Below are 12,787 nucleotides of genomic sequence, written 5' to 3' on the forward strand. Positions count from 1 at the left end.
CTTGAGCTTTTGCCAATGTTTGTCCTTAGCATCTTGAAGGCGTTCCACATCCTCTTGTCCATGCCACGCCTTTGTTGAACTCTCTGAAATATACTAGATAAAAGTATTAGTCCAACAAGAGATATGTTGACATTCAGTACCAAAATCACCCAGGGAGCACTTGTGCTTTCACACTTCAAAAGTTTCTTCCAAATGATACTAGCTTGTGAACAATTCTGCCCCATGACCCGTTTTAGCTGCTTACTGTGTTGAGACTCCCATTCAAGGCAATAGGATGGACGAAGAGAGAGGCTATTTGTTTTAGCATATTGCCATGCTACGAGATCGCCGATCTACCCATTCGGCAACAGGATTTGAAGGATTCTTCTCACTTCCACTTCCCAAAAGATCTCACATATCTTAAAGCAACTTTGTCCAATTCCATGGCTAAGATTTAACCTGATCATACCCAGGGTCTGGCCAAGCCCAAAGTGAAAAACCTCCTAGGCCCGGCCCAACCCGAAACACCTGAACAATACAAAATTTCATTTAAATTTGTTATTTTTGGGCATTTAATATATTGTTTTTGCTATTTTTCAACTAAAATAAGTATTTAAGCCTCATTTGGTCTTTCAGGTCGGGCTTTGGGCTAAAAAAACTGAGCCCAAGCCTGGCCCAGATGTCGGGCTTTTGGGTATGGGCCACCGGGTCGGGCTGCCCATGTGCAGGTCTAGCTAAGATAGCCCCTGGGCCCACTTGTGTGAGAAAAACACAAGACACGTGCACAAACAAGAACATACAAAGAGCGCCACCGTATTGCCTGGGCGTCCGATCTGATCTGAGTCGGAGAGAAAGACCATCAACGGTTAAATCATGTTCCACGTGGAGCCGGATTCACCAGATCCTCTTCGGGGCACGCCAAAAGACCAAATTACCCCCTGTCTACCCTCCACCCCCCACCCCTCTCCCTCTCGCGCTGGTCCCCTCTCCGTGCTGTTCCCCGCTCGCTCGCTCCCCCTCCTCCGCTCTCCGGCGCCGCCCAGCGGACCCCGACGCCGCCCTCCCCGCGGAACTCCGGCGCCTTCCAACGCCACCCGACGCTGCTGTTCGCACGGAGGCCCCGCGCCCCCCGGCCCCCTTCGACGCCGCCCCTCCCCGTGGAGCCCCGGCGCCCCGCGGCCTGCCCGTCCCCGACGCGCGCCGCCTCTCCCGCGGAGCTCTGACGCCGCCAGGTGAGGGTTCCTTGCTTTCCTTGTATGCTCCTTCGCGTGATTTGTGCAGTCCCCTAATAAACCCTAGGTCTTGTGGCGGAGGTTGATCAATGGCGTGGTGGGAGGGATGAGATGCTGCCTTTTTAATGACCCGTGAACTTATGTGGTGACCTGTGAACTTATTTGGGGGAATTCGATAGTCACTATGAGAGAAATCTTATTACTTTATGAGCTATAAAATTATTTTTTCTCGGATCAATCGATTTGTTGTTATGTTTAGAGATGTTGTTTTTGTTGTCTAGTTTTGGAGGAATTTTGTGCCATAGCCTAGTGAGTTTGCCAATTTCGAATTAGTTAAGGGGCTGCTTGGTTCCTGCCCAGGCACGTCCCGCCAAATCATGGGCGTCGTTGGCGCGCCAAAATATCGGCGAGCGATTTGTCCGCCACCGTTTCGCCAGCGCTTTGGCGCAAAAACAGAGTGGAAAGGCTCAAGTGGGGCTGGCTTGCCAAAAATTTGGATTCCATCCAAACAGGATACGAAGCACCGGTCAACACCGATATATTGGCTAGGCAGGCAAGGGCACCGATCCAAACAGCCCCTAAGAGTCTGGACTTGCTCTTGGGGAAGTGATGTGCTCAAACTCTATGACATTGGCCATTTGGCCTAGCAATTTAGCTACTCCCTCCGATCCATATTAATTGTCGCTGATAATATGGTTCCATATTAATTCAGCGACAATTAATATGGTTCGGAGCGAGTAGCAAAATCTGACACTTCTCTGGTTGTTTGTCTGCGTGTCGTGGACATGAAGGGTTCAATGTCTTTGAAATATTTCTTACTTTGGAATCAATATTTATGATATGCTGTTCTGTATCCGCAGGTAGGGTTTGACCAAGGGAAAACGGAAAGACATGCTACTCCTTCCGTGTGAACTACTGTGATGCATTGCCTAAACTGAGAATCCACCACATCTTGAGTGAAATCATGGCGCGAAAAGGAAGTCAAAGTAAAAGTGGTCCGAATCTTGCTTCACCTAATCGGCAAAATACAACTAATGGTGATATACTAAATACACCAGAAAGAGATCCAGTGCATGGTGAAGATCCAAGTTCACATCTTCAAGGTAAATCAAATGGTTCTGGAGGGAACACTGGCCAGAAAACAAAAAGCAACAAGAAGAATAACAAAAGCAATGGCACCTCCTTTGGTAAATCTGATGACATAACTTCACATAAACAACAACCAGAAGATATCAGTACTGATATGCAAAATTCAGAAGAACTTGGGCCACCTTTCAGCAGTACCAGACCAAGAAGAGATGGCAAGAAATCCTCACGGCGTGGCTTTGGTAAAAACTCATCAGTAGAACAAACTCCATTGCGTATTTTGACAGAGCGAGTCAAAGAGAAGACCAGGCATGTTACTTCCATGGCTGCATCCTTTTTTAGAACCTCGATGATGTATGTGATGGAAGAAAGCAAAGTATTAGTTGAGAAAAATAGGCCAGCTATCACAGCTTTCATGGCAATGGCAGAAAAAGGGCGTGCCTATGCCCTCAGCAAAATGGAGTATGTTTATCCTATTGCTCGGGCCTGGATGTTTAGTGCTGGAAAGCTGATGTTGCTCTTGTTGACTGTTTGGTTAGACTGCAACATAAGGGGCTTCGATTCTCTGCTTCGTCTGGGGACAAATTCCCTTATTGCAGTACTTTGGTGCAGCATGTTGTCAATTTTTGCAATGATTGGGATAAAGAAAATGCTCATGTTCATGGTATGACCAACTATCTTTTTCTTCTTTTCTAGTTGCCTTGCTGACAATTTAATGTTTACTGTGCTAACAGTGGTTTGGACTTGGTCAACATTTATTTTCTGCACTTTCCTCTCATGAGTGCAAGCGTAGTTTCAGTAAAATTTCTGATCACTAGCCTGTTTAGTCCATGTAACATGTATAGTCTTCTGCAGTTGATGATGCCTTTCTAAGGGTTTATTATTCTCTCTTGCTTGAAACTTTGAATTGTCAAATCAAAGTAGATGTGCTTAATGTCCTGGCAGTATTTTAATATTTGCTATTCTCTCTTTGTGACCAGGTGATTGCTGCTTCTGTGGTTGCTTTTATTGGTATTGGTTTTGCTGTCCTGATTGTCGCGGTGCTTGCAGTGGTGATTTTATGGCTGTATGGAAGCTTTTGGACAACAAGCACTGTAGTAATTGTTGGAGGTCATATTCTACAACTTGTCTACTATTCCTTTGAGACCACTCTTACTAAACATTTCATAGTGTATAAAATTCACTAACATTGCTTAAAATGCAGGTGCTTCCTTTTTGTTGAAGCATGAACGATTTGCTCTGCTTGTCACCTGCCTATATTCAATGTATTGTGCAAGAAGCTACATTGGATGGCTTGGATTACTTTTGAGCCTGAATTTGTCTTTCTTTTCAACTGACGTTCTAGTCCAGTTCCTGAAGAAAAATGTAGACAATGAAAATGGTTCTTCAAGGAACTCTGATCAAAATTCAGACAGATCAAGCAATTTCTTTGGGGAATTTCAGCAATCATCAAAAGACAGCAGCTCACATTCTGGATATACTCAACCTTCTAATCGTGGCCCTGGTGATCCGTCAACAAGTGGAGCTGAGGAGTTAACCTCTGAAGATGAAGTGGCACGTTTATTGAATTGCGCCGACCACTATTCAGCATTTGGATTTCGCCCGTATGAAATCATAGATGTATCAGTACTCAAGAGAGAATACAAGAAAAAGGTGATGCTAAAGATAAAACTAATGTCAGCTGTATGAGTGCCATATATGAATGTTCATATGCTGCAAGGTTTGGTTATATCTTTGTTAATTGTGATTACTGATTTTGCAGGCTATGTTAGTCCATCCTGATAAGAATATGGGCAATGATAAAGCTGCTGATGCATTTAAAAAGCTTCAAAACGCATATGAGGTTCACATCCATTCATTGTTGAAATAATTACATATTCAATTAAAATATATCTTTTTATAAGATCATGTATGTATTCATGAGTCCACAACTGTACACACAGGTTCTTCTTGATTCAGTGAAACGAAAGACATATGATGATGAGTTAAGGAGGGAGGAGCTACTGAACTACTTCAGGCGGTTCCAGGGTGCTTCTCAAAAGGTTTTCCTAGCTATTCCTTACAAATGATGTTTAATATTTATGCTTTGCTTGTTTTCTCTTATATCTTCTTTCCTTAAAAGTAGTTCCATGCTAGTTGGCTCCTGTGTGAGGGAAAGGTACTCAGTTTAGCTGGACGAGAGAATCACCCTACTGTGATGTTTCAATTAATTATGGTGTATTGACGTGTTTTTGAAGTGCATGAGAAGGGTTTGCATTTGGACTATTCAATTTCATGATAGTTCATGTTTTTCAGGTTAACCTGAGAAAAAGAAATTTAAACTGCCAGCAATCACTTTACCACTTACGAGTGGATTTTGGATCTGGCTGATTTGTGCTTTGCTGGATTTGCAAAATCGCAATGCATTTTTTTTTTCATTTGGTCTCAGTTAATTGAGGACAATTTCGAAAGGCTGGCCCAGTAATAGTCATAGTTAGTTGAAGTTGATTTGACCAGTGGTATGGATTTTACTGTTCAGTTTAGTTAAGTTCCTAGTGGAAGTTGATCTGGCCAGGGAATTGGTATGGATTTTACTGTTCAGTTTAGTTAAGTTCAATGTTCTTGTGTGCATGGCATGTGTTGGAAAAACATTATATTTTGCTGTCCATAAGCCCTGATTTAATGTTTGGAAAAGCATTATTTACCAGAAGGGTGCTGGATGGTTTCAGTGGCAACAATTGCTCATTGGTTTTTGACCCAGCTGTAGACGGTGTCCTTGATTGCTCTGATGCAAACATGCAGTTTCCATGATGGTTTGGTGTCATGGTTTTGATGTGAAAGTGACTTCAGACATTAGGCAGTTCGATTTTTGGGGTATGGAATCATGTTACATGCAATAGGTTCATATGTATTCGTTGCAGTAAATTTTTTTGTCAGTCTGAATAGTGTGACGTTCCTAATATTATGTATCGTTTTGTGTCGCAATTGTAAAATTTATTCTTGCAACTGCCATCGGTTGTTTATGAGACTAGTGTTTGGGAAATGTTTGTTGGTTTAACAATCCATTCTGCCAAGGTGGTCTGAGATAAAAACAGAAGACACAAGAATAGTAGATGTAGTATCTACATATTAATACAGCTTCGTAGTCTTGCAGTTTGCTTTAATTTATCCTCTTTAAAAAGTATCAATGTGCCAGAGCCATGAGCTGGTTGCGAGATCTTATGGGTTTCACCTCTAGCCTACCCCAACTTGTTTGGGACTAAAGGCTTTGTTGTTGTTGTTGTTGTTTAGAAAGTATCAAATATGACTACTCATCTGATAGCCATAATTTCTTTGCTGTTTTATTTTATTTACTAGAAAGGAGGACATGGTACATTCCAACAAGGGTTTAGCCCCTCTGAAGGTGTTGATGAAGGACCTTCTGCTCTATCGAGAAGAATAGCCTGCAAGAAATGTGGCGATTTCCATCTGTGGATTTATACAGGAAGACCTAAGTTGCAGGGCAGATGGTGTCAGGTATTTTCTTTTGGTATATGGCTGTGGTTGCTTTTGATTCTGTGCTACTAGTAAATGTTCTGTATAAGTTACTTTTCTTCATCACAGGATTGTAAAGAGTTTCATCAGGCTAAAGATGGTGATGGATGGGTTGAGCAGTCATTTCAACCGGTCCTATTTGGGATGCTGCACAAGGTAATATCAGATTATTCCAACTCATGATATGACCAACTGCAAAAACTTTTAGCCACCACAAATGTCTTGTGACTGATGTCTTGTGATATTTACAATTTATGCAGCCCGATCTGCCTCGTGCATTTGTTTGTGCTGAAAGTAGCATTTTTGATGTCACCGAGTGGTTCAGCTGTCAGGTGAAAATTTATATGTTTTATGAATATCTTCTTTATTACATTTGATTGCTCATAAGTTTGATCTTTGGTCAGTACATATCTATGTGTTGTAAGGATGGCTACTATATGGTATGGTACTATGGTTAGATGCTTATCTGTTTGAATCACTGAAATCCTGTGTTTCGTTCATGAGAACTGTGACCAAGAAACTTTGTACTAGTGCAGTAAGTTCAGTAAGGGGATCACTTGCCACTGTTAGTTTGAAGTTTAGCCAGAATCTCTGTGGGCATTGTCTCCAGTTCTCAGTTTACTATTAAGATAAAAAAAATACATGGTGCATAGGAAAGCAGTAAACGTACTAAATCATAGCTACAGCTAGAGGAATTTTGCATGGTTTCTGAAATCTGAGGCGTCGAGTGGAGTGACACACTTCCAGTCAGGGTCATTATTTTCACACTCCGCCTATTAAGCAAAAAGAGAAGCAAAGTAATTTATGAACTGATACACAAATTTCTGTTTTCTTCTCCAGGGAATGAGATGCCCACCGAACACCCACAAGCCGACCTTCCACGTGAATGCCAGCTTGGCAAAGGAAGGTAGTGGCAAAGGGAGCACGTCAGGGCCAAGGGGTGGAATCCCGAACATGGATGCAGGAGTCGATGAGGAGTTCTTTGAGTGGCTGCAGAACGCTATGCAGTCTGGCATGTTTGAGGCACAAGGCGACCCCCCTTCTCCAGGCAGCGGAACCCATGCAAAGAGTAGTGGTGGCGGCGGCGGCAGCAGTAGTAACAGGAAAAAGAGGAAGGGCAAGAAGCAATGGTAACTCCCCTGGGCAGGGAAAAGATAAATAAACCATTTTGAGTGCATCCGCGCAAGACAAATGGCCAACTTAGTTCATCCCCAGATGCTAAAGGCTGGCATGGTACGCATACGCTGAGACACCATCGAACATCCTGACTCGACTTGGTAAGATTTCAAATTTCGAGAATCGAAATTCCGACGAAAAACGAGAGCATGTATGTGTATGGCAATGCTGGTGGATGTATTGTTACTTGCCTTACAATGAGGCCCAAAAATGTTACGCTAAGTGCAAGAAATATATGTCATTATATCTGGAAACTTGTCTATTCTTCTCGGGATGGACTTGCATTTATTTTGCTGAGGTATCAGTACTGGAATGAACAGTGGAAATGTTTATCTTGACTTTGCTGTAGTTCTCATGGTCTTCTGATCTGACTCAACACTTGATAGCATACATGATGGTGAAAGCTAGCTGCTGAAATGTCCAGTTGTACGTAGCCATCACTCACCAGTACCATTAAGCTCCCAACCAAATGGCGTAGCAAATCAAAAAAGAAGCTACCAGGCACCACTGGCGACAGTGACGTGCCTCTGCTTAGCCACAGTGGCAGTGACATGTCCCTGCTTTGCGTGATGATTAAGCTTGATAATGACACAAACCTTAAAACACTTTCCATCATCATCTGGTGAGCTTTAGCATCATGTTTAAGTTACAAATCTCTGTTACCTTTTCCAGGACAAATCCAATCAGTCTAGGTCCCGCCTCAGTAGCTTTGTGTACAAACACAAAAATTAGTAGAAATCATAATTGTTGCCCTTTATATGGACTACTCTCTCTGACCCCAAATAGATGATGTATAAACTTGGCTAGAAAGGTAATGCCTTCTAAGTTTGACCAAATATATACGCCCTTTGTCGGTCTGTCCCACAATATAAGACCATTTTGCAAGCTAGCCATAACTTGAAAAATGGTCTTATATTATTTTTATTATCATTATTTTTTTAGAAAAATCTGTCTTATATTATGGGAGGGAGGTGAAGAAAAATATCAACAACTACAATATTGAATAAACATATTATGAAATATATCAAATGTGGGATATATTGATATTGATTTGGTGTTTATGTTCATATTTTTGTATATATGCTTGGTAGAATTTAGAAAACATTGATATTTTGACTTAATTTATACGTCATCTATTTGAGGACGGAGGGAGTGCAATTTTGAGCTGAGTGATGCGGGGTTTTACACGATAAGATTCGATATTTTGTTTTCCAGCTTTGCTAAGACTTCGTTATGTCTCAATCGATACAATATTCCTTTGATCTTGCATGGAGATTCGTACAAACTTTTTCTTTTTTTCCTCTTATATACTGTATATCACTTGGCTGAGACCTAGCCACACCCTTTGTTTTCTCTTTCAAAGATGCATGCAAATTTCAAGAACAGGGTAGGGTTGCTGATTGTCTGGCTAATCACGAGATGGGCCAGATCCATCGGCTAGGTCTCAGTCAAGCCACATAGTATTTAAGAAGTAAAAAGACTGAAAAAAATTGTACGAATGTTCATGTAAGATCAAAGGAATATATCATCGACTAAGGCATAACGAATCTTAGTCGACTGAGACTTAGCAAAACCGTAAACTAAAACTCACTATTCAATCCAAAACAACAAATCAAGCAAAACCTCTGTATATTATGATTGCACAAATAAATAAATCGCACACTGTATTAGCGTGATACTCCGTATTTCACAAAGCACCCCGGACAGCACACATAATCCCTGACGAACACAAGAGACGCAGATGCGCTGTACACCATCAGCAGCGACAACAAGCTAGCTTTTGTATAGTACTGGATTGCACCACTAGTCGTCAATAATAGACTGCGCTGGCATCAGCTGCAGCTAATTCTTCGTGCCGCCGTCCTGGGCGGCGCCGACGACCCCTTCGTTGCCGGCGAGGATGAGGTACTTGTCCCTCCTTGTCAGCCCGGTGCGCTCGTACCCGAGCGCCTCCGCAACCCGGCGCTGCACCTCGTTCGCCACCGCGCGCGCCTCCTGGCCGCCGCACTCGACGGGGTCGAGGAACTGCACGAGGTAGGACGGCACGGGGTTCATCAGCAGGTACAGAGGGTCCAGCATCTTCCTGCCCCGCGCCGTCGTGCCGTGGAACATGTCCACCGCCAGGTGCAGCGCCACGGGCACCACGTCCACGCCGCCGGCGGCAAGCTCCGCGAACAGCGGGCTGAACCGCAGCAGGAACGGCTCCCTGCACGTCGTCCCCTCCGGGCACACCACCAGCCCGCGGCGGGCGAGCTGTGCCTGCATGGCCGCGCGGTCGGCGGCGCGGTCGCGGGTGAGGCGGAACGTGGGGATCGGCGCGAGCATCTCCGACAGGCGGCTGATGCTGTAGGTGGCTGCGGAGAGGTCGCGCCGGCCGGCAGCCGCGGACACGCACAGCGGGTCCAGCAGCGACCGGTGGTTGCACGCGAAGAGGTTGCTCTTGCTCTTGTCCCCGGCAGAGGGCGACGAGGACGCGATCATGCGGTTGTGCATGCCGAGGCTGGCGAGGAGCGGCACCGAGAGGGAGAAAGGGAGCAGGAGGAAGACGGCGGTGCGGAGCACGGCGAGCGGCGCACCGAGCGGGAGCCACATGAACATGGCGAGCGTGGCGGCGGGCGTCGGCCGGAAAGCGGTGCGGCCGTCGTGGAAAACCAGGGGCTTCGGGTACCGCCGCGGGTGCAGCGCCTCGCGCCGCCGCCGCGTCGACTCCGTTGGCACGTACACCTCCTGCATGCATGCACGCACGCAGGGCAACGCAATAAATTGTTAGCGACAGCTCACCAACAAAAGTCAAAGAACGATTATGCTACGCTACATGTATACGTACTACACGATAGTCGATAGGAAATATTGAAGATATGCTCGAGTTAACGGCCAGGATGTTAACTTAAAAGTAGTTGCAAACTAGTACTTCTACTAGCTGTCTTTTTCAGAATGGCGTTGAAGCAGTAGCTCTAGCTTTCGAGTACTGCTGGGGATAGCAACATCGATGATGATTAATTTATCGATGAAGGAAATATACATGCATGCAAGAGTGAATAGGAGCATCTGAATTTTTAGGTTTATGTATGTGTTCTGTTGGTGCATGCATTTTCTCAACAAATTCATAGGTGTGCGTGGTGTTAAAACTTGCAAACATTTTGGAAAAGTATGATCAAAATTAAACTAGCACACGAAGATAATAATGGGAACATCTAATAATTTACACTGTCCCTAGCTAGAAAAGCCGAATATTTTCTTCTTTTACACTGTATGTATGTTTGATCATATCTTCGCGTAAATTACTAAAATAAGATGCACATCATGAATTGAATGAAAAGGGCTAGGTGTTGGTGTAAATAGAAGTCTAGAACCATCTCCCTCATTTTCGGGAAGGTGTTGGACTGGACAGTATCTCTACCTATCGAGCACTGCTCAAGATAGTAACATAGGACTACTTTTCTCTTGAAAGCTGACGTGTTGGACAACTTATTTTGGCACGATCATGCACGGCTCTTTCCATATATATATATATCCAAGCCTAGCTAACTAGGAGTAAAAAAAGGTAGTAGGATACTGTGCAAACACAGTAGGTGCATGCACGCATGGTGGCTTGCAATCACTGATCGAGGCGTGCATGTGCATGTGCATTCAGTCGAACGAGTTGAGTTGACGTATGATCCATGCAATGCAGTTCACGGCCGACACCGGACACGTACGCACCGCGCCAGCCAGCTCAACCACTCGAATTGGCTAGGAGGATGCACATCTCAATCAGGAAAAATCTAGTATATATGTGCCGGCGTCCATGCAGGAGCTATATATACATACAGATTTGACAAATTGAACCTGGCAGAGAAACATATTGCTTGCTAATAATAGTACGTAACATCAAGAGTAACATGCAGCGGTGTGAAGGGGTTGCATATTCTTAAGCTACATGCTTTGTTTTAAAAAGGAATCTCAGTCACTTCTCTAAGCAATAGAACCATATAACGCCCAACCATCTCCATTTATTCCCACCACACCAGGTACTCCCTCCGTTTTCTTTTAGTCCGGATAAAAGATCTGTCTTAAGTCAAACGTAGTAAAGCTTGACTAAAATTATAGGAAAAAGATATCAACATTCATAATATAAAATCGATATCACTAGATGCATCAAACTTTCATATTGTATATTTCTAGTATTGTAGATGTTGATAATTTCGTATATATATTTGGTCAAACTTATATGCGAAGTAAAAACAAACAAAAGGAGTACTATACAAATTATAGTGGAAAACCGCAAGAACATTTTGCTAGAATTGCACACTTTGGAGACTCCATTTTTAGCAAGGCTTAGTGATGTAGTAGTAGTACTACTAGAATTTTGGGTGACTAAGACATAAAAATTCCAGGCAATCAAAAATTAGCAAAATTAATAATATGCCTAAACTAACCCAGGCTATCTTGTCTAAGTAGATACGCTTGTTCTCACCAAAAAAAGTAGAATACGCTTGCATTTCAGTAACAGTTTCTTTCTTTTTGGTATCTTTTTTCCATCAATATCTTGAACAAACACGCTCATCCCTTAATTTTTTTCTTTAAACTTATCTCGCTTATTTTCAAGAACATTAATAGCATGCATATCAGCGCCCTCTCGCTTATTTTCAAGAACATTAATACAGCATGCATGGAGTAGTAAAAAAAACCATTGGTGGCTAACCTTGCAGTACTTTTGGAAGATGTGCTGAAACGAGCACCCCTGTCCACCAATGCCGACGACGGCGCCGCCCTTGGCCCCAATGACCTCCTCCACGTCCATCCTCCTCGCCACCTCGCCTTCATCCTCCACGAGACCCAGGTAGTACCCTCCGAGCTCCCTCAGCTCCGGCGCGACGACGGCGTCGACGGCGAGGTACTCCTTCAAGAACGGCTCCACCATCGCCCTCGGCATGCTGCTCACGCAGACGCAGCGCCTTCGCCGCCGCGCGCCCCCTGCCGTCACTGGAGCAGACGTGGCCGCGTGGAACACCTCGGCGCTCACGTCCTGCAGGAACAGCTTGGGCATGACGGCCATGCCCAGCCGGCCAAACGCGTCCTTCCGGAGCCCCGCGAAGGTCACCATCACCATGGCCTTCATGGCGAGCTCGTCCGTGAGGAGGCGGAGGAGAGGGTAGAGCAGGAGCAGGAGGAGGCCGCGGAGAAGCCCGCCGGCCTCGAGGGCCACGAGCATGAAGTAGGGGAAGGTGGAGGAGGACATCAGCAGGCCGCCTTCCACCTCGCACACGATGGTGCCGCCGCCAGCACGGCCACCATTATCGTTGTCATCGTCCGTCGTCCCTGGCGCCGGGAGCGCGTCCAGCGGCGCCGTCGACGACTCGTGCTTGTGTGAGGGTGGCAGCCTCTCGGTGGCCGACGCCGGCGCGGGTGGCGCACGGGTGATGAGAGACTTGAGCCGCCGGATGAGGATCTTGTTGTACAAGAGGAGGGACTTGGTGAATGCTTTGGACATGGCGGCGGCCGGCGGCGAGTGCTACCACAAATGTTGAGGCAGGTGTAGCGAAAAGCAGAAGACGCTCCATGTGTTTATATAGATAGGAGAAAGGTACGTATACGTGTGCTGGCGTGTAGCTAGTGCACTAGCGGGGTTAATAAATACGCGTTGGTGTTTAATCTTGTCACCAGAGGCTCATTCGGTTTGAAGGAAGCAAAAACATCGAAATTAGAAGTACCTAAGGTCCATATAGACATATGATAGGGTGACACTTGTTATCCTAAGAAACTTATGCAAAATATGAGTTTGGGGTGGATGGTGTAGTTTTCTTAAAAACATAAGAAAT

General features: G+C 44.9%; 2 protein-coding genes across 2 annotated transcripts; one reads left to right on the forward strand and one right to left on the reverse strand.

Moving 5' to 3' along the window:
- Window positions 1-938: 938 nt before the first annotated feature.
- Window positions 939-7,250, forward strand: LOC125552990. The gene is made up of 10 exons (XM_048716709.1): window positions 939-1,211; window positions 2,072-2,961; window positions 3,278-3,407; window positions 3,502-3,950; window positions 4,060-4,140; window positions 4,241-4,339; window positions 5,634-5,792; window positions 5,880-5,966; window positions 6,071-6,142; window positions 6,651-7,250. Exons 2-10 carry the CDS (start codon window positions 2,176-2,178, stop codon window positions 6,942-6,944), a joined length of 2,157 nt encoding a protein of 718 aa, XP_048572666.1. The 5' UTR covers window positions 939-1,211; window positions 2,072-2,175; the 3' UTR covers window positions 6,945-7,250.
- Window positions 7,251-8,598: 1,348 nt separating this feature from the next.
- On the reverse strand, window positions 8,599-12,497 carry LOC125552991 (probable glycerol-3-phosphate acyltransferase 3). Its single transcript, XM_048716710.1, has 2 exons — window positions 11,671-12,497; window positions 8,599-9,713 (listed from the first exon to the last, which is right to left on the reverse strand). Exons 1-2 carry the CDS (start codon window positions 12,457-12,459, stop codon window positions 8,829-8,831), a joined length of 1,674 nt encoding a protein of 557 aa, XP_048572667.1. The 5' UTR covers window positions 12,460-12,497; the 3' UTR covers window positions 8,599-8,828.
- Between the last annotated feature and the right edge of the window lie 290 nt (window positions 12,498-12,787).

The sequence above is a fragment of the Triticum urartu genome, chromosome 4, assembly GCF_003073215.2.
Source record: "Triticum urartu cultivar G1812 chromosome 4, Tu2.1, whole genome shotgun sequence".
Taxonomy (NCBI): Eukaryota; Viridiplantae; Streptophyta; class Magnoliopsida; order Poales; family Poaceae; genus Triticum; species Triticum urartu.

Bases quoted from the DNA above. Each gene is read 5' to 3' on its own strand.
- LOC125552990 (XM_048716709.1), top strand. From the start codon at position 2,176: ATGGCGCGAAAAGGAAGTCAAAGTAAAAGTGGTCCGAATCTTGCTTCA. The intron at 5,793-5,879 runs GTATTTTCTTTT...TCTTCATCACAG, and splicing joins TGCAGGGCAGATGGTGTCAG to GATTGTAAAGAGTTTCATCA. The intron at 6,143-6,650 runs GTGAAAATTTAT...TTTCTTCTCCAG, and splicing joins CCGAGTGGTTCAGCTGTCAG to GGAATGAGATGCCCACCGAA.
- LOC125552991 (XM_048716710.1), bottom strand. From the start codon at position 12,459: ATGTCCAAAGCATTCACCAAGTCCCTCCTCTTGTACAACAAGATCCTC. The intron at 9,714-11,670 runs GTTAGCCACCAA...GCATGCATGCAG, and splicing joins TCTTCCAAAAGTACTGCAAG to GAGGTGTACGTGCCAACGGA.